The 19,365-nt window shown below is 54.6% G+C and overlaps 8 protein-coding genes across 8 annotated transcripts; 2 read left to right on the forward strand and 6 right to left on the reverse strand.

The window, feature by feature from the left end:
* Positions 1–43: 43 nt before the first annotated feature.
* On the forward strand, positions 44–731 carry KRP23_10358 (Ragulator complex protein LAMTOR3; the record flags this gene model as incomplete). The annotated part of the gene is made up of 5 exons (XM_067880798.1): positions 44–64; positions 145–185; positions 254–312; positions 375–457; positions 525–731. 5 exons carry the CDS (start codon positions 44–46, stop codon positions 729–731), a joined length of 411 nt encoding a protein of 136 aa, XP_067742189.1.
* A 580-nt stretch (positions 732–1,311) lies between these two features.
* KRP23_10359 (putative Nus factor SuhB) lies at positions 1,312–2,230 on the reverse strand (the record flags this gene model as incomplete). Its single annotated transcript, XM_067880799.1, has 2 exons — positions 1,312–1,518; positions 1,580–2,230. The coding sequence occupies 2 exons, from the start codon at positions 2,228–2,230 to the stop codon at positions 1,312–1,314; spliced, it is 858 nt and encodes a 285-aa protein (XP_067742190.1).
* Positions 2,231–2,773: 543 nt separating this feature from the next.
* On the reverse strand, positions 2,774–5,149 carry KRP23_10360 (uncharacterized protein; the record flags this gene model as incomplete). Its single annotated transcript, XM_067880800.1, has 2 exons — positions 2,774–2,787; positions 3,739–5,149. The coding sequence occupies 2 exons, from the start codon at positions 5,147–5,149 to the stop codon at positions 2,774–2,776; spliced, it is 1,425 nt and encodes a 474-aa protein (XP_067742191.1).
* Positions 5,150–8,292: 3,143 nt separating this feature from the next.
* Positions 8,293–10,293, reverse strand: KRP23_10361 (uncharacterized protein; the record flags this gene model as incomplete). The annotated part of the gene is made up of 1 exon (XM_067880801.1): positions 8,293–10,293. The coding sequence occupies one exon, from the start codon at positions 10,291–10,293 to the stop codon at positions 8,293–8,295; it is 2,001 nt and encodes a 666-aa protein (XP_067742192.1).
* Positions 10,294–11,240: 947 nt separating this feature from the next.
* On the reverse strand, positions 11,241–11,940 carry KRP23_10362 (Mitochondrial import inner membrane translocase subunit tim23; the record flags this gene model as incomplete). The annotated part of the gene is made up of 2 exons (XM_067880802.1): positions 11,241–11,458; positions 11,532–11,940. 2 exons carry the CDS (start codon positions 11,938–11,940, stop codon positions 11,241–11,243), a joined length of 627 nt encoding a protein of 208 aa, XP_067742193.1.
* A 311-nt stretch (positions 11,941–12,251) lies between these two features.
* On the reverse strand, positions 12,252–13,365 carry KRP23_10363 (Prohibitin-2; the record flags this gene model as incomplete). The annotated part of the gene is made up of 4 exons (XM_067880803.1): positions 12,252–12,270; positions 12,341–12,702; positions 12,781–12,905; positions 12,975–13,365. The coding sequence occupies 4 exons, from the start codon at positions 13,363–13,365 to the stop codon at positions 12,252–12,254; spliced, it is 897 nt and encodes a 298-aa protein (XP_067742194.1).
* A 322-nt stretch (positions 13,366–13,687) lies between these two features.
* Positions 13,688–14,266, forward strand: KRP23_10364 (40S ribosomal protein S9-2; the record flags this gene model as incomplete). The annotated part of the gene is made up of 1 exon (XM_067880804.1): positions 13,688–14,266. One exon carries the CDS (start codon positions 13,688–13,690, stop codon positions 14,264–14,266), a length of 579 nt encoding a protein of 192 aa, XP_067742195.1.
* Positions 14,267–14,689: 423 nt separating this feature from the next.
* Positions 14,690–18,225, reverse strand: KRP23_10365 (Vacuolar protein sorting-associated protein 41-like protein; the record flags this gene model as incomplete). Its single annotated transcript, XM_067880805.1, has 6 exons — positions 14,690–15,124; positions 15,200–15,271; positions 15,345–15,611; positions 15,684–17,747; positions 17,809–18,039; positions 18,184–18,225. 6 exons carry the CDS (start codon positions 18,223–18,225, stop codon positions 14,690–14,692), a joined length of 3,111 nt encoding a protein of 1,036 aa, XP_067742196.1.
* Between the last annotated feature and the right edge of the window lie 1,140 nt (positions 18,226–19,365).

A 19,365-nucleotide genomic window follows, 5' to 3' on the forward strand; every position in this document is an offset into this window, starting at 1 on the left:
ACATCACTTTTCAAACGCGATTTTCCAGCCCAGTTCCAGCACCATGGAGACGGCCGCCGAGATGGTATCGCCACGCTCTCTGCGTCCAACACGCGACTACAAGAGCCCCTCTAACCAGATATTCTTCTTCTCCATCAACTACAGAGTCCTATTCTCCAGGAGAAGCTCAATGACGTGCTGAGCAGGTGCCACGAGACCTTCCACTAACAAAATTAACCACTCCTTAACGTTAAAATGTGGATTTATGCTGCAGATACGACGCGCTGGAGGCCATTCTAGTGTGCACGTCCGAGGGTGTCCCCCTCCTCAAAGGTGGACAGTCAAATAGAGCTCTTATTCCTCTCTATTTAGTGAAAATACTAACTTGTATGCAGTGTCTGCGGAGGAGAAGTCGGAGCTGTCGTACGAGTACACGGAGACGGTGCTGCCCACAGTCTTTGCCGGCGCGGCAGAGCAGGTGAGGATACACTGGAGGTTGGAGCCTGAGAGGCTCAGGAGCGGAGGCTGACGAAGCTTTTTTTCAGGTCGGGAAGCTCAAGTTTGGCGCCGTGCAGAGCGTCACGGCGTTCTTCGACGACGTGGTGCTGATCCACATCAACCACGCGCCGCTGGTCATCACACTCGTGGCGCCCAACTCGCCGCACACCGGAGCGCTGCATGCGCTCGCTAGCGAGCTGCGTCCGGCTCTCACACCGCTCAAGAAATGCGTGGAGAGCGCCGATGTGCATTAGTTTGGATTGCAAGCTCGGGGGATTGAACGAACGCGAGCAGAGGAAGTCTGTGCAGCTTTTTGTATGGGACAGGCCAATGGACCAATGCATTTATCTCGTACTTCCAGGTGGCTCGCCACCGAGGTGGCAGCAGGCGCAATGATTTCACCTTGCTGCGCATTAACTGCGTACCTCGTCGCTTTACGCTGCGTTCTCCTCCTTAGCGGCCTCTTCTCAAGGATGTCGTAGAATTCCAAAGCTCAGCAGAGAGCTTCTTGCTGCCGAGGATTTCCATTGCAATCCGCAATGCAATCCTACCACTTGGCTACGATGAAGCGTGAGAACTGCGAAGGCTTCTACAAGAACTGGCTGAATCCACTTGCGTGACTGTGTAGGTGCCTACGACCAAGGCTGCTCCTCCATCTTGGCGGGGGGGGGGGTTGAGAATTTGGGACGCCCGCGTACAAACATTGCGGCAAAGACTGTCGTAGTGCATGCTAACATTAACATTAGGTGTGTTAGTCTATGGCAACCGAGACTGGCGCGACCGGGTCAAGGCCACTTGGGAAGGAACGATGTGGTGCAGCTCTAGATCAGTTCGCTACTTGCGCACGTGCACGGCGTCGGCCTTGTTGATGAGCTCGATCATACTCGCGTGGATGTCGCCCTTGTTGTTGGACACGACGATGTTGCGCGTGCTGAGCGAGAAGGGCGTGCCGTCGCTGTTGCTCACGTGGCCGCCAGCCTCCTTCACCAGCAGCGCGCCGGCCGCGACGTCCCACGAGTTCAGGTCCAGCTCGTAAAAGGCCTACACAATCACAACAATATCAGCACTCACGAACACCATCCCTGCAGCACTGCAAACGTACCGATTGGCGTCCTGCCGCGGTCCAGGCCAGCTCGATAGCCGCCGCGCCCTGCAGACGCAGGCCTCTGCACTTAGCCGAGAACTCGCGCGCGCAGTCAAGCATGGGCAGTCGCACGCTGTCCTTGGTGCCGATGCCGAAGCCCACGAGCGCCTCCGAGAACGAGGCCTCGAGGCTCACGTGCACGGGCTGGCCGTTCAGGAACGCGCCCTTGCCCTGCTGCGCCGTGAAGAGCTCGTCCCGGTACGGGTCGTAGATGACGCCCACCACCACGTCGCCCAGATGCGCGCAGGCCACCGACACAACGCTGGCCGGCCGGTGGTGCACGAAGTTCGTTGTGCCGTCGATGGGGTCCACGATCCAGAGCCAGTCCTTGCTCACCATGTCGTGCAGCGCGCGCGCCGAGGCCTCGCTGCCGGGCGCGACGCTCTCCTCACCCAGGAGCTCGTGGCTCGGGAACGTCTGCTTGATGGCGGCGAACACGAGGTCCTGGCACTGCTTGTCCACGACCGTCACGAGGTCATCCTTGCTCGACTTGGTCTTCTCCACGCGCGACGTGCTTAGGTGCGACTTCATGTGGGCGCCGGCGGCGCGTGCGGCCGCGACGGCCACGTCCAGCATGGCGTCCACGTCGGTTGGGGCGGGGGCGGCCATGGCTTGTTGCGTGCAATGGAGACTTTGGGAATGACTCTTGAACTAAGCGATTGAGTGTCAATAATACGCAGATTACGGTACCTGTCGCCACGTCACACGATCGTCTGATCGCCACTTCAATCTCGATGCTCGAAACGTGGCTTGGGCTCGTGTGTTTTCTTAAGCTTTGGTCGAGTTTCTTTCTGTTTCTGGAAGTGAACTATGACGTATATGTCGTCGAAGGCTTTGTACCGAATGGCCCGCAAATGTGTTGCTGTGAGTTTATTTTATTTGGGAATGATGGATAGCTGCTGGTCACGAACATACAATACATGTATAAGCTACATGTAGCAGATCTAGACCACGTGTGGCAAGCCCCCAGCTTCGAACCAGCATCACGTCCACCGAGACGTTTGGTCGACATTCGGCGTACTCAACGTTAATGATCACTGCACATATTTTTTTCCAAACTCAGCACCGCCATAAGTGGTAGAGAAGGAGAGTTGGTGATGGATGATCCACCATCCTCTGTAAGATTGACGCCGAGTTTTTAACCCGAAGTGTTCAAGTGAACTCACCTAGCACAAGTGCCTCAGAGCCCAGAGAGCTGAAATCGTACTGCGATTCCGTTGGGGGTTGACCAGCAAAGGCTACAAACGCCGACCCCTTCCGATGAAATTGCTAAGATTCGCACCGTTGAATCTGCGCTATCTGTCGACACGATCGATCAGTATTATAGCCGCTCTTGCACGCTTGACGACCGCCTTGCATTCCATACCCACTTTTGATCGCGAATTATCTCGAAAAAACTTGTCGACGTACCAATTCCAAGCTTTCGTCATCCAAAATGCTTTTTTATCTTAGCCGTTTACATTTGTTGCACTAGGCCACCGGCGTCACCCCATTCAAATGATGGTTCTCCTTGCTTGCCGTATACCACGTGCAAGACAATGCGTGCGTCAGCGTGCCCGTTCTCGGATCTAAATACCAGCGTAGAATAAGCACGTTGAACGTGCGAAGGAGTTTTCGAGGCAACATGCGCGCAAACACAAGCAGCATCACAGACCCCGCTTGATAAATATGCTCGCCATAATAGAGATAACCTGTTAGCAGAAGTGCCTCCACTGTAGTACAGCGCTTCCCATTGTACGTCACGTAGGCAATGTCGTCACAGTCGTGGAACAGTTTCTTGAAAGCCGAGCCAAGACAGTTTTCTTCGAACGACGTGAGGGGAATGGGAGCGGGAATCCTGTTGATCGGCAGAGTTTTACTTCGCTTTTTCATACTCAAGCGAATTGTTGCGATTTTTCGAGACACCACACCAGCTCGAGTTGGGTTAACACCCTTGAAGCTACCCATCGAGCCCCGAGATGGCAGTATGACTCGTTTTAACTTTGGGCTCAGCTTTTTCACAATTAGTGATGTCGTCACTGCGAGGAGGCCCAAAACCGCAGATAGTATTGCAACGATGGTAGGTGCGTTGATGGTGAAAATGATGCAGGCGTCGTTAAGGCCGCAATATTTTGCACCCAGAGTCGACGTCTTGCGCAAAATCTCTGCGTTCGTCGAGATGATTGACTCCAGTGGATTGCGTTGCACCACGCGAAGCACCGTCACCACACACGCAGTGATGACAACTTGAGTGGCCTCCCACGTAAGCCGAAAGTGGCGATCTAGTTGCTGGTCTCCCGAGCGTGACTTGGCCAAATTGATGAACGAATAGGAAAAGGCGTAAAAGCAGCACGTGAGGTTCGCGAGCGATTCCGTCGTCAAAGTCCCTGTGGAAAACCCGATCAAATACAGATCCGAGTTGTAAATGAGGTGGTACGCCACCTGCGCAAGGTAAACCACCTGAGTCTTGCCATTCTGACAACGGTACGCCCATATCTGTGTGAACAGAACTGACCGTTTGTGCGACATCACTTCGTAAAGACTAACGATTCCCATGATAAAGATCTGCATGACAACGAAACCAGGCAACACGCTAATCCCAACCGTGTCGGCGTATCGACTTCGAAACGTGTTCATGTACATGGCGACGCGCTTTGGCTTCGCCGCTGCGATCTCGCTCACCCACTCCCACTGCGAGTTGTAGTAATTATGGATACACACACCACCTTTGCTGCACAAGGGCATGTCGTCTGGAGACTGCACCATTAACCCATACGCCTCCCAATGCTCGATTGCTTCGCACGTGTCCTCGACGTAAATACCTGTCGTGTTGACTTCGTGTACTCGGCAGCCTCCAAAGTACGCATGCAGCAAAGGTTCCAGGACGGAGTCGACTTGATACGCTGTCTCGATGGCTGAAACTACACGTGAGACCGGGTTCATACTGCTTTTGAAGCTGTAAGGAAACAGTGTCAAGGCCTCGGGAACAACCGCCAGGAGATCTCGGCCATCGGTGGAAAACGCCAACTTGGAGGCGACGAAAGTGCTGTCTGCAGGTACGTCAGGCCGACATTCTGTCAGGTCGGGAGCGACGTTGATAGCCACCGCAGGGATTTCGCCGAAGTCGGAGCTGTTCACATCGGTCGGGAATAAAAACAATCGCGGGAGCGCCATGATACTCCACGTCGTAACGCAGTCTTCAGCTCGTTCGATCCCCAGTTCAAGCTCTCGTTTGGTCTGCAACGGGATACTGAGGTTAAGCGTTGTGAGCACATCCATGACTTCCTGAGGCGTCCCCGTCACGACATTCATCGCGGATCCCCATTCGTTGGGGCTGCTTTGACACAGTGCGTCGCTGGCATCCAAAGACGCTGCAAGTGTGAGCGCCTCAGGACTCAAGGTGCTGAAGTTGTACAGCGATTCTGTTGGTGGTTGGCCAGTGAAAGCAGTAAACGGAGGGCCACTCGTCAGCGCCTCTCTATTGTACAGCGCGTATGTTAGCAGTGCGACCTTGCACGGACCTAGGCAATCGGTGCATCCGCCAGCCATCGACAAATCTTTCTCGGTAAACGCGAAGAAGCTGTTTTCAGACGTGATGAGGAACGTGGCATTCGGTGAGAGGTACTGGGTCGCGGTAAACAGCAGCACCAACACAATTGGCCCCACGATAGTTCGTCCAAAAATCGCTAGGCAAGCACCGAAGACAGAAGGATGAAGCACGCTTCTCCAGCTATGCTTTTTGCGGCGCCGTTTTTCCTGTTGATAGTAGTTCGTCGCCCAATTCAGCGAATAATCGTGGCACGCAGTCGAAACTCTGTTCCGTGACCGACAAACTCTTGACGATACTTGGTTGAACGCGTGAAGGAGGCCAGCAGGGGCAGAGCAAGCGCGCATCGCCAACCTCGTCACCTCCTGTGCCGCTCTGAATTGCAACCGACATCTTCCAGTCTAATCCTGGGAGCCCAAACTATTCGTGCCAGACATTAGTACAAGGTGTCAATACCAGGAGCAGGACCAGTAGACGCATTTCAAGCGGTCAGCTCCACAAAAATCGCTAGAAGTTGCTCAAGCACTTCACATACTCTCTCGTATCGATGTAATTGAAGAATTCGACCCCGTGAAGCAACTTGGAGCTCAGCTTTTCCATGTAGAAGGATTAAAGGTTAAAAGTCCGACAATAGTGAATCAATTTCAACGATTTCTGTGTCCTTTGCCAAAAAGCTAAGGCCATTCCGTACCAGTCATTAAGGTCCTTGCTCACCAATTCAATACATTCCAGGTCTCGACCCCTTCAACGGCTACACGCCTCACTTTGCCTGTTTCCTCGCCCTGCTGCCATCCATAATGTATCACGTTTCCTTGACCGGTCACCACGGAAAACTTGAAAGGGAGCAGCTTTTGCCTTTCCACAACGAAGAAAATTTCCAGCGTCTTGACCTCAAAAATCGCTGCCGCGAGCGAGTCTAAAAGTTTCTTGAAGTAACCGATGAGGAAGCTGTGTTTATACGCTCCCTCAATGGGGTCCCCACTGCGGCTTGGACAGCCTCATCCAGGGGTTTTATCACTTGCGCTTTTGGATAGTGAAACATATAGCGAACATTCCCGCCAGCGAAGTAGTATTTCGATAGCAGAATTACCTCGCGCCAATACAAACACGCACTGCCTGGTCCTGTTCCTGCGTAACCCCATCAAGAAACACGATGTACTGCTTTGTATCTTCAACTTCATTCAGAAGTAGGTCCATGTCATTCAGTAAGTTTGTTTCCTCCTGTTAAATTGTTATCTTCTCGTTTCCTTCCAAGCGAACACACACTGGAGGTGCTACCGCAAAACAATGGATCTGCAAGAAGCGGGTCAACCTAACAGTGTCAGCGCGACAGTACAAGCACAACTTCTTGCAAAGCTCATAAATACCAAAACCAACCATAGCAGTCGGATCAATTCTCCACACTGGGCTTTCCTCACCGAGCGGCAGTGTGGAAGCAGCAGGGTCAAGTGTCACCGTCTGATGCCACACTGATTTCAGCCGCCTACTTGGTCGCGACGGCACTTTCACAACCAGCGCCTTCGCGGCTGATGCACCATACGTCCCAAGTCTGGCATCCACCGCCAAGGCGCCACTCGTTTCCCGGTCCGGATAAACAGTTACATGATGTGGCGCATATTCGGCGAGTAGCGGGCGACTCAAGTCCAAAACGTTCTTCTTGAAGTCGTCGATGCTGTTCAAGTTCGTTAGACGGACTGAAGATGCTTGCCTGTCTGTGAAATCGAGACCACCGTCGGCAGCTGCTAGTTCGTAGTAGACGTCTCTTTCCCTCGGTGGTAGCGGTTCCTCGACAATGAGCGCACTAACTCCATCCTTTCTAAACCCGTTCAGGTGAGCTGTGAATGGTATCGACCGTCGCTTTGCATCATATGCCGCCCTGTTCCGGTGCACCTTCATCTGCATGAGCGCAACATTCGCTAGAATGTCTCTGCGTGGCCGTTGATGGTCGTCGGCAAGCTCACGAATCTTGATGCAGAGATCTTCAATATCCTGGACATCATCGACTCGTTTCACAGAAGCTGTCTGGGTCCCAGGGATCGCTTCGTGGGTCGCAGCGTCGAAAAGACGATAACAAACTTCTGTAACCATTTCCTCACCAAGCCCTCGAACCACTTGGCGACGCACTCAGAGACTTCCGGCACGACTAAAATCCAGTTCTTTGACCCCGAACACCATTCGTTCGTCGAAGCAAAATTGGATTAGCGAGTTGAGAGTATTCAACGAGAGTATTCAACTCCAGAGCCATAAGCTGCGAAAACATCAAGATTCTCACATTGTATGGTATCAAACAGAACAAATTTGACCAGCTCCCAAACACCACTAGATTTGTGTCTATGGGAGGAGGTATTGTCATATTGGTAGATCACTTACGTCTCGTCCAGTACCAGGTACACCACGCAGTCTGGCGCTGGGAGCTCCACCTTTGCGTATTTCCACGACACCCTGCAACACTCCTCGAATATGTCCTCGAAAGTCTGATTCTCGGACATCCCCAAAACCGAAAAATTGAACTCAACCGCCTTCTTCTGTTCCTCCCTGCGTCTAATGGCCAAAGCGAGCTCACTAACTTCGCCGGCGATATTTTCCCAGACATTGGCGGACTTTTGACAAGCACAACATAGACCTCTTTGAGTCGGTCGATGATATTCGCGAGAGAGCGTTCGTTGGTCGTAGAGACCAATGCGATCCCTTCACGACATACCAGACGACACCCTCGCATACGACGGTATTCACTTGTTGCAATAACGTTGGACCTCCAACACCCTCCGGAACCACCACCAGCACGTGAATCGTCTTCTTCGTCAGAGCATTCGCAAGCAAGACGCCAATCTCTCTGCTGGGTCGATTTCTTCACTCAGCAGTTCTTCACTCGCTTACAAGTGGCTCCACTTCGCATACTACTCACATCAGGGTCATCCGACATCAACCACGCGCCACCCGTCGTCTTCGCCAGGAAGAACTGCAGCTTGTAGTCCTGCCCCGTGTACTCCAGCTTTTTTGCCATCACTTTCTTCAACAAGCCCACAACTTGCTTGACTCGATCTCAACGGGGCCACGTCCCCATCTCCAACGATGCAACAGACAACGGTCACGGCCACCATTACGGCAGATTCTGGGATGAGAGAGACTTTGACCAGCGTACCGTCTATTGCAATTCCCTAATCTGTGAGTCGACGGCCTTGAGCTCATCTCGTAATGCAAGCAAACAGTCCTTCGTGAGGTCTGCACCTTGAGACCCAGTAGCTACGCTTTGCATCGCCCCAAAGTTTAGCACAAGTTGGGCACTTGCCGCCTGGATGTCAAGGCAGAGTTGCCTCCGACGCTCCTGTAACTCTTCTACACTCAAACCGCTGAGACCAGGAAACCTTGCTGTTTGATCGTGCTCCTCAACAGGAGCGCTGGCAGATTGAGCAAAGTTGTCGCCTGTCGCTCCATCAGAGATCGATAAATTAATTTTCGCGCCTTCATCATCAGAATTTAAGGAAGGAAAGTCCATATTTGATGCTGGGAAAAGCTTCCTCGCTAGCACCGGTGATTGCAGGCAAGAGTCGTGCTCTGATACCTTCAACTCGCGACGGAAGCGCTGGAAAGCTCGAAGAAATGAAGCGTCATTGAGCTCGACACTGGTAACGGTAGATCCACCGAGGAAGCTCGGGATGCTCTCCTCGTCTTCCGTCTTCTCCTCGAAATCATCTTCATCGATCGACGGGTTGTCGAAATTGAACTTACGGGCAAGCACTGGAGTCGAATACGCATCATCTCCAAAGCGAACCTGTTTCGATGACGCATTGGACTTCTGATCACTCCCAGTCGTCGGGGTAGTCACACTACTACCGGTGGTGGGTGTCCTGTGAATCTCTTCGTCCCGGGCTTCGGAAAGCTCGCCTTGCGCGTCGCTCCCTTGCGCAGCAGCATCTTGTGCGCTTGGCGATTCTTGAGGTGATAAAGTTGTCGTGGAGGATGCAGGCGCACCTCCACCTGTCGTGTCCAAGCTAGGCGAATGAATTGCGCACGACGAGGAAGGTGCAAGTGTTTCAGCCGTGGTTGCTCTTGATACTCCGAAGTTCGGGTACCTCACTCGAATGGTCTCGCCACGTCGCGGCGTTGAATCCAGTGACGAAGGCGAATACACGCTGGAGCTGTACGATTCACTACGATGCGTTTCTCTATACATGACGCTAGAGTCGCTGTTGGAACTGCCTTCAAATGATGCTCTGCGTTGTACAGACTGGTGACCATGACGACGACGTGCATGGCTCTCTTGTCGAGTATTGTATGCAGCTGTACGATGCTTGGACAAGGCTCCACCATGATGCAGCAGCCGATCACGCATCTGCACCGACTTCTCAAGCTTGAGCATCGTCTCCGCAAACTTCAGCTGCAGCGAAAACACGTCACTCAATGCGTCCGGCGTGTTCCTGTAGCGAGGATAAGCATCCAACACCGACACCATCGCTGGTGCTGATACTGAAGCTTCCGTTGGCGACACAGCTGCCGCAGTAACAACGGTCGGTCGCATCGAAACCCCACTTCTCGAGCTTGCCAGCCCTGGCACCTGCTGAAATGAAGCCAAAGGCTCCAACGTCACCACACCGCCAATCGAGTAGTGGGTCTCTGATACAGACTCCACCGTCAGTCGTCTGTCAGTCACTCTCTCACTCTGGTCCTCAGCACCAGAAACCTGCTCTTCCCGCTCCCTCTCCGCTGTCTGATGCATCTCCTCTGCTGTCTCTGCCTCCATTTGCCTCTGAATCTCGGCGCGTTGCTGCTGCAACTCGAGGATCGCCGCCTGCCACGCGCTTTGGCGTCTGCTCTGTTCGTCGCTGACCTGTTGCTGCTGCCTGTCGCTCTCCATCTCGCGATGCAATTGTGTCTCCAGCTGCCGCCTCCTACTGGATGCCGCAGCCAACTCGTGCACCAATCGACGGCGGTTCCAGCGCGTGATGGGCCGATTGCGGCCAGAATTCCGCCGCCTTGGTCGCGTTTCGGTCGATTCTGCGGCGATTTCCAGTACCGACAGGGCGTCTACGTGATGCCGAGCGTCTGTTTCATCATCAGAGCTGACTGTGTCGATACCTAGACGCGCCAGTGTGCTCTGGAGCTCCGCCTTCAGCGCGTGCAGCTCCAGCGCGTACGACGCCGACATGATTGATGGCGTTTTGAATTTGAACCAATTGGGAGGCGAAAAAGCGCGGGAAGCTGAATGAGAGGTCTATGGTGTGGACTACATTTACCCGACCTGTGCTACGTCATGAAGGACTTCAACGCTCATGTGATGAACTTTCCTCTGTTCCACAACGTGTAGGAACGTATAAAGCACTAACCAGTCCAGACTTGGGAAGGTCTGTCCGTACAGTTCTCTCAAGGCTAACCTAAAGCTCTGCACTGCCATATTGTACACCATCCACGCAATTTGCCTCCCTCGCATTGCTGCCTGTACGCACTTCAACACTGAACCCAGCTTCGCTGGCAGCGCTTCACTGCTCCAGCAAGCTCTCACTCTTCACTTCGCTCCGTCAAGCACACTCGTCCAGTCTCCAAGCTCTAGCGTCGCGCAAGCGCCGTCCTCTGCGGAGGCGAGGAGGAGGATGCGGAGGAAGAGGAACGCTGAAGGAGTCCCGGCTGAGGAGCTACCCGCCACATCCAAAAATGCTATGCTTGGCGGACCTCCCAGCGCGGATGTAAGGCTCGAGGAGAATGCTGCGTCGGCTCGAGAGCTACTCAACGGATGTCACGTCACGCGACCTGCATGACGAGGCTGAGCACCGTCCAAGTTTGCTTCTATACAAGACGTAAACAGAAAAGTTTCCTAGTGTCACCATGTGCCTATCTGGAGGTGGAGAGGGTTGCATGGTGATAGCCGGCTCAGGCATTAGCCCTCTCAGACTCTGTAGGCTACGTACCAATAGGACGCTCTTCGGGGAATAATGGGTTAAGATGAAAATCCGCTGTACTAACTTACATATGCATCTCCACGTTGTCCTTCCGCTGCTCGCTCGACTTGGTCATCTAACTGGTTAGAGTCGAGTGGAATCTCTCGACTCGAAACTCGCTCGCTGCGATCACAACCTCAGCAACAAACCGAGAGCGCGTCTATAGTCGCGGGTAGAAGGGCTTGATGCCGAACTGCACCACGGACATAAGTCCGGCGCCGAGCGCGCCAGCCAGCACCATAGCCTTGGGGCCAGCCGTCGACTTGTAGAACACGCCCGTGGCCGCCGACGCAAGGATTGGCGTCACCTGGTCGAACTTGACGATGTTCTCGATCTCGGCCGAGTCCGCCACCTGCTCGAATGCCTTGTAGATCATGGCTGCAGCACAAAAAACACATAACTTCAGTAAAACTGCTCGGAAAACACTCATAAAGGCCGCAAATCCACGCACCGATGCAGCCGAGCGCGTTGCCGGCCTTGGACCCACGTGTGGCCGCGCCGTTCATGAGCGAGTTCATCCGGATTTTGAACTTAGTGCTGGGCGAGCGCGCAAAGCCCTTGACGGCTCCGTACGCGCCGCCGCCGATGATGCCCGAGAAATAGGCCGTGCCGCACGAACCGCTCATCTGCTCCATGAAGGGGCGGCCGGCCTTGTCGTAGTCCAAATAGTCGGCGTCGTCGTCGTACGAGGCCACGCCGAACACGGGCGCGATGGCTCCCAGGTCGATGCTGCCTGACGGGATCGTGGGTAGCACAGGGAACTCGAGGCCGCTCGTGGCCGACGAGTCAAAGCCAGAGGCGGAGCCCGTGGCTGACGCGCTCGAGTCCTGCCACCGGTCGTCCGAGTTCCAGCTGCTCATGGCTAGAGGAGGCGAAGCTACTACAGAGGGGAAGACCGCCGCTTTGCGCTTCTGAGGCTGACGAGGAATGGGATTTTTGACTGGCGATTGCGCAGGACTAAATTTAGAGATTCTGGACTGAAAATAGAGAAATTGTGTGCGAGTGATGTGCGCTCATCAAGGGACAGGAGAAATGGGACGCAGAAGTCCCCTAACTTGGGAAGTTCAACGCATGGCCGATACGGCGAGAGCTCATCGATTGTCATTGACCTGCCCATCGACTCCTACCGTAACCTAGCAGACCAGCCAAAAGTGTCTCCATCCCCGTTGCCTCACTTCTTCTTGCCGTACCTGCAACACAGTCACACAGTTAGCTAGCAATCCAATGGGGAGAAGGCAACAGTACAAGGAGGGCGCGTACGACTGGGCCGTGTCGTTCAGGATGTTGAGCAGCAGCGAGTCCGAGGTCAGGTAGACCTTGTTGGCCGAGCGCGAGATGACCGTGGCGATCTCCTTGGCAGCGTCCAGGCGACGCAGCTGCACGAAGGCCGGGTTGTTCTTGATGGCCTCGCCCACGAGCTCGGCCGACTTTGCCACACCGAGGGCGCGGATGACCGTGCTCTTCTTCTCTTGAATGGCGCGCTCCACGACGAAACGGGCACGCTCGGCATCCTGCTGCGCCACCTGCTTGGCCTCAATGGCCGCCGTGTACTCGGAGCCGAATGTCAGGTGGATGATCGACACATCCTCCAACATGATGGCGAAGCGGTCCGCGCGGCGCTTCTGCTCAGTAGCAAATAAAACAATGCAAAAATGTCAGGTTACTGCACTGCATCCCCTTCAGTTCTCTCCAGTACGCACCAGGTTCTCAATAATGAGACGACTGACGTGGTCACGCTGGAAGATGAGCTCGGCGGCCGTGAACTGCGCCACAACCTGCTTGGCCACCTCGTTTACGATGGACGGCAGCACCTTGTCGTCAAAGTCTGTTGGACAAACAGTTGCATCAGTCATCTGCGATCAACTGTAGCCATTGCAGCAATTGCGCCACATACCGAGGCCGAGGTTCTGGTAGATCCACTGCAGACGCGCGCGGTCCGGCTTGGACAGCACACGGATCGAGATGTTGATCATCTGCAGGTCCTTGGTGCCCGTGAGGGACGCGTAGGTACGCGGACGCGTGCGCACGTCCATGATGAGCGGCCGCTGCAGCCAGGGCACGAGGAAGTGCGTGCCCTGCTCGATCACCTGGTGGCCCACACCGTCGAGTCGGCTGTAGACCACGGCGCGGTGTCCAGGCGGCACGTTGTAGATGGACACGTACGCGCCGTAGATGGCCGCTCCCGTGAACGCCGCCACCTTGATCAGCGCCGTCGCCGGACCCTTGCTGCCGGGCGGCATCTTCATGTTCTTCATGTTCTCCATCGCGGCCTTGCCCTTGTCCATGCTTGAAAGTCAATGGTGGCCAGGGGGGCGAGCCTCCCGCCAGCCGCACATTTTCAGCCTATCCGGTGATGGATACAACATTCTTCTGCACGCAGACTGGCTGAAAACAAAACCTCCCAGAATTGTGTATTTATCATTTCCCACAGGTATATATATTGATTCTTACAGGTCAGTGTTCATTGGTCAAAATGAGATCGTGCCGGGCCGCGATTGGCTGACAGATATTGGTGGTTGGCTGGCTGCAGGCGGCGCTCGCCATGCCCGCGACGTGCCCCCGACGTCTCCACTCCCATCGCATTCGCCTGAAAAAGAAGTCTCGAAAATGCCGAAGATTTCTCGCCACCGCAACTACCGCAAGACGTACCGCACGCCGTCGCGCGCCTTCGAGAAGGAGCGCCTCGACCAGGAGCTCAAGCTTCTGGGCGAGTACGGCCTCCGCTGCAAGCGCGAGATCTGGCGTGTGCAGTTCGCGCTCTCCAAGCTGCGTAAGGCCGCCCGTGAGCTGCTGACGCTGGACCCCAAGGACCCCAAGCGCCTGTTCGAGGGATCGGCGCTGCTGCGTCGCCTCAAGCGCTTCGGTGTGCTGGCTGAGGACGAGAACGAGCTCGACTTCGTGCTGCGCCTGAACGTGCAGAAGCTGCTGGAGCGTCGTCTTCAGACCAAGGTCTTCAAGCAGAACCTGGCCAAGAGCATCCACCACGCGCGCGTGCTGATCAAGCAGCGCCACATCCGCGTGGGCAAGCAGCTCGTGGACGTGCCCTCGTTCCTCGTGCGCATGGACTCGGAGAAGCACATCGACTTCGCCGTCACGTCGCCGTACGGCCAGGGCCGCCCCGGCCGCGTCGCCCGTCGTCGCGCCGCTCAGCGCGCTGCTGCTGGCGGTGAGGAGGACGAGGAGTAAGTTGACTGGACGTTGGACTGCTTAGCTCTGGCTCCTGTTTAGGTTGCTGGCGAACGGATCGAGTGGCAGTAAACACTGGAATCGGATCACGCGCGCAACCGACTTCGGAGTTTGTTTTTCGGGGGGTCAGCAATGGCTGCCGATAAATAAAATATCATGCGAATTTGGGGACTTCACCGTTAGGAGGTTTGAATTTCTTGTCAGGGAGATGGCGTCGTACAGAGCAGGAAGGTGGAACGCAGGTGCAGGTCTGTCATTGCAGTGTTGAGCGAGGTTCTTTCAGTTCCATTCACGGTTACGGAAGTGGAGGATCGCTGTTATCGTTGAACACGCAGCAACTTTGGGAAACGTACACACCACCAAAAAGTGTAGATTTACAGACACCTTTCAACGCAAACTTCTGCTGCACTCAATACCCTGGCCTTACTCCGCCACACTTGCGAGGAGGTTGTCCTTCGCACGCTGCAGCTGGTCCTCGGTCACGCCTCGCGCGGGTGGTGCGGTCAGCGATGCGATCTGCTGGCTGAAGTCGCCTGAACGTGCGTACGCGCGTGTGCTGTGGTCGCACACGAAGCAGCCGAGCGCGCGGTTTAAGTCGCCGGACTCCACGGCCTCGGCGCTTTTCCACATGCGCATCTTCTCCTCAAGGCACGGGAGGTGGTAGCAGTGGCCGCACTCGAACACACACGCGTGGACCGTTTCCATGCCGGTGGACGGTGCGCGCAGCAACTCGTTGCAGATGGCGCACGCTTTCTTGGCGGCCACGCGCCGACCTCGCTTGTGTGCAGTGACTTGTCGGTGCAGAAGCTCCACGCGGTCGTTGTCAAACACCTTCCGAGAACCTACGCACAGGTTTTGCTGTAAGGCAAAGGCACAGTGATCAGCAAATGAGCAGCTTGATTTGTTCCATCAACAAACACAATCGCCACCTACTTGAACGCGATAGTTGGCGATGATCGCGATCAGTTTCTGCTTGAGATTTACAATCTCCATGTCGTCAGGAATCTGTCAGGTGTGTACGATAAAAAGCGTTAGCAAATTGAGGCATCCCGCATACCATCACGACTGCGCTGTGTACCTTGCGAATGAGCTTGATCGGGTCAATCTTATGCTGCGAAGCGAACTTCAGCAGCTCCTCCACGTTGTCCTTGCTCGTGAGGCTTAGATCGATGAGGTAGTCCCACAGACCTTCATCGTGATCCTGCACGAACTGGATGGCCTGGTTGATATCACCACGCTGTGTCAAGATAAGGTCGAGTGCCTTCTTGTGCTGCCCCATGCGACCCAAAATGTAGATCATCGTGTCCCAGAGCGGAGGAGAATGCTCGCTGCAGTACTTGTAAGCCTAATAGCAGCAAAAATGAATCAGTTAAGTACCAGAGCTCACCTAACGGCATCGCAAACACCCCAAATTTACCTTCTCCAGCGGCACAAAGTTGCTCGTCTGCAGGAACTTGAGTAGGAAATCCGGTGCAAACTCGGCATATAGTGCAACCTGTTTCTCGTGCAGTGCCGAGTAAATCTCCGAGTTGTATTCACCCAATCGGTGGAGGACGAGCTCGTGCAGGTAGGTGTGCAGCAGTTCGGGCTCGCCTTCAAGTTGAGTAACAATATCGCTGATCTTGAGCTGTTCCGTCTGATTCACGAGCATCCGCACAGCAATTGCCTTATCGATGCGCATGAGGTTGGCCACCTTGTTCGCAACCAGCGACCACAACTGGTGCTCGGTGATAAGCTTGAATGCGAAGTCCTTGTTGGAGCAGAACTCACCTTGGCTTAAGTAAATACGCAGCGCGTGGTCATACTGCTCTGTGGCTGTGTACAGCTCCGCGAGAGCCTCCATCAGGTACATTGTCTCCACACTTAATCGCTCTGCGTCCGCCTCAGCAATGCGTCGGCGACGCACAACCGTCTCTAGCTGGTTAATCCATGCCTGAGCGTCATACAGGGGCTCAAACACATGCGTTGTTTCGGTGTATTCCGGTGCAACAGCGGAGGCGTCGCCTTCCGATCGCTGCTTTGCTGCTAAAGTGTCCTGTCGTCGGGGCTTCGGCCATTTCCGAATGAGCTCGAGGAGCTGACCCGGATCTGAATCCAAAAAATGCTTCAGAACCATCTCGTATTGCACCTTGGGCAACCGCGGGCTGGCCGTTGGCATGTAGCAGGCAATAGCACTCAGTTGCCCACGCTGGGCAAACACGTAGACGTATTTTTCCCACAAATTTGCGTAATCTTCGCCGCCACCGATAAAAAGCCGATGGATCTCCTCTGCAGTTTTCTGAAACTTCTTCTGCCGCAGCAGATCGCCAAGGTACGTCTCCATAACGTCAGTGAGCACCACGCGTCGAAGAGCACGTGGGTCGTGAAGGGCCACGTCAAGGGCTCTGGCATACTGCTTTCGTGCCAGCGCCCACTGCACGCGGTCGTCAGCGTCACGCAGGCGACAGATAACAACATCCTTTGGAGTACACACGTATGCAAGCTGCCCGTAACCAGCGTCATAGATGGACGACGGATCGGTTGACTCCAACTCTGACTGATGCGCATGTGCGTAGCGAAGCGTAGGCATCATGTAGTCCGAAGCACGCAGCCGCTGATAGCCCTTGAGATTCAACAAGTCTGCACTAACTTGCTTGCCATCCAGCCGCACAACGTGGACTTCAGGGTACGGCATCTCACCGCTCTCGCCTTCGCCTTCCACTTTCGTCGATTTTCCTTGAGACGTTGGAGGCCCAGTGGACGATGACCCGGAGCCAGGTGGTCGGAATGCCAGCACCGAGACGACGGAGCCACCGCCCCACGGACTAATTCCAGCAACGAAGAAGTCGAACGTAAGCAGCGCCACAACTTCAGCCGTAATGGCACCATTTGAGTGCTCCACAGCGTCCAGAGCTGCAGCTGAAGTTGGTGACGCTGGCTGACCTGAATGTCCCTTTTTGAACGTTACTACACGCAGCGTATGCGCCCACGCCACGAGCAGAACATCGTTGCCCTGCCACTCGAGATGGCAGCGACACAGCTCCATCGGTGGGCAGTTCGGAGGTCGCTCAATGTACGTTACGCGCTGGTCATTGTTCGAGTCGTACACCTTCACCCCCCAATCGTTCGCCCACGCAACGAGTCCATCCTTCCAGCGGATAACCTGCACAGGCCCTTCCCCCTCATGCACCGTACTCTCCTTATCAATGATCCAGCCCTTCCTGTTGATAATCAACTGCCCCCCAACTCCGCCGCACGCAAAGCTCTTCTCCCTCTTCATGGCATATCTGTCTTCAAGCTGTACAGCGTACACTGCACTGAAGTAATTGTAGATGTTCACCTCTCCTCCGGTGCTCGACACGGAGATCTGTCGTGCCACGTCTCTGCCTTGATTGCTAGCATGCTTGTGTCCACTGATATCAGCAGCCGCCGACGTCGTAGAAGCTCCCGGGAACAGCGTATACACGGCCACCGTGCCGTCGTCCGAGCACGACGCGATAAACTGCACAAAAAAGACTCAGAAACCCCGGAACCCGGCCCAAATTGCACCCTTTGTGTCATACCTGGCCCGTTTCATCGATGCATACTTGGTTCACCTTCTTGTAGTGCTGATGCAGCCGGCGGATGAACCTCCCGTCCAGCTCCAGCAGCAGCACGTTGCCCCCGTACGTCCCGGCGCACACAAAGTTGACGTGCAGTGCGATGCAGCTCAGCGAGTCGTCCTTGAAGACAGCGTGGAAATGGCCGCCCACGCGCTCGTACTTGAGCAGCGGCTCCTGAGGCAGCGTATCTTCCTAATAAAATACACATTTTAGATAAAATAGGGATATTTCGGATTAGCTTTCACAATTTCTGTATTTGCTCGGGATGCAGAGCCCTGCTTCGAGTGTGGGTTGCGGGGGAGATGTGCGGGATGTAGGGGGAGGAGAACGGCGTACCTTGGTCTCCTGACTGTCGCTCTCGGGCGCAGACGACGCCATCCGTCTCAGCGAAGATCCGCTTCTTGGTCAAAAGGAGCTATGATAAGTATTCTATTTGGTGGTGCAACATATTTGCACGGGGAGGTTTTCACTTCAAGTTGAAGTGAGCGTCGTGCTGTAGGCTTGCATTGCAAGACGAGTTCAAGTTGAGCTGCTCAACGCTAGAACTGAAACCAAAATTGTATATTCCGACAAAATGTTGTTTGGTGTTTGTGGAGGAAATCTTGTGGACAACGATGTGATTGATGTCAATTGCAATACTCACGAAGGCACTAAGAGGTTCTGCCTCGAACTCTCTTGATGGGATTGAAGTGGACACTCACATGTAGCTGCCGACTCCGAGGCCATAACGCGATTTGCCTTCAACCAAGCAAGTTGAGTACAAAGCCTACCGACGCAACCATGAAGTTCAACATCTTCCTCCTCGCCGCCATCGCCATGCTCGGTATGATCACCGCTGCTACTGTCGACCAAGGTGCCGTCAAGACTCCCGCGGAAGCGCTGGAGAAGATTCAGGCCTCTGACTTGCCTGCTGGTGTCACGCTCACGGGGACGACCGAGAAGATAGACCCACCTGCTTCCGCTTCAGCTGTCGCTACGAAGGAATCCGACAAGGACGACAAAAAGGAGCAATTCGGCTGGGGCGTCGGTGGTCTCGGTCTCGGTCTTGGTGGTGGCTGGGGACTTGGTGGTTGGGGAGGGTGGGGTGGTTGGGGAGGCTACGGACCCTACCGCTTCGGCTTCATGTGCGGCGGCTACCCTGGCTGGGCGTACCCGATGGGCTACTGGAACATGTATGGTGCTGGTCTGTACGGCGGTGGCTGCGGTCTGGGCACCCTTTTCGGCGGTCTCTACTACTGCTAAGTTGTAGCTTGGGACTGCGTGCAGTTGAGCCTGCGGTCGGAAGCAGGGCCCAGAGGAGCATTGTGGTTGACTTTGAATATATTTTACTGAAAATTTACTGAAAATAAAATCTACAAAGTTTGCAGCTTCCTATATAATACTAGTCAATGCCTACATTTGCGCCAGTAAAGTGTGGCAAAATGTTCTGTAGGCTAACCAACGAGACTGCGTTTAGACGTTCGAGCATGAATGATATGAATTGATCTTAGTGTGAAGACGCTCTCCAATAAGTAGGAC

Source organism: Phytophthora ramorum, assembly GCF_020800215.1.
Source record: "Phytophthora ramorum isolate Pr-102 chromosome Unknown Phyram_PR-102_s0009, whole genome shotgun sequence".
NCBI classification, from domain to species: Eukaryota; Oomycota; class Peronosporomycetes; order Peronosporales; family Peronosporaceae; genus Phytophthora; species Phytophthora ramorum.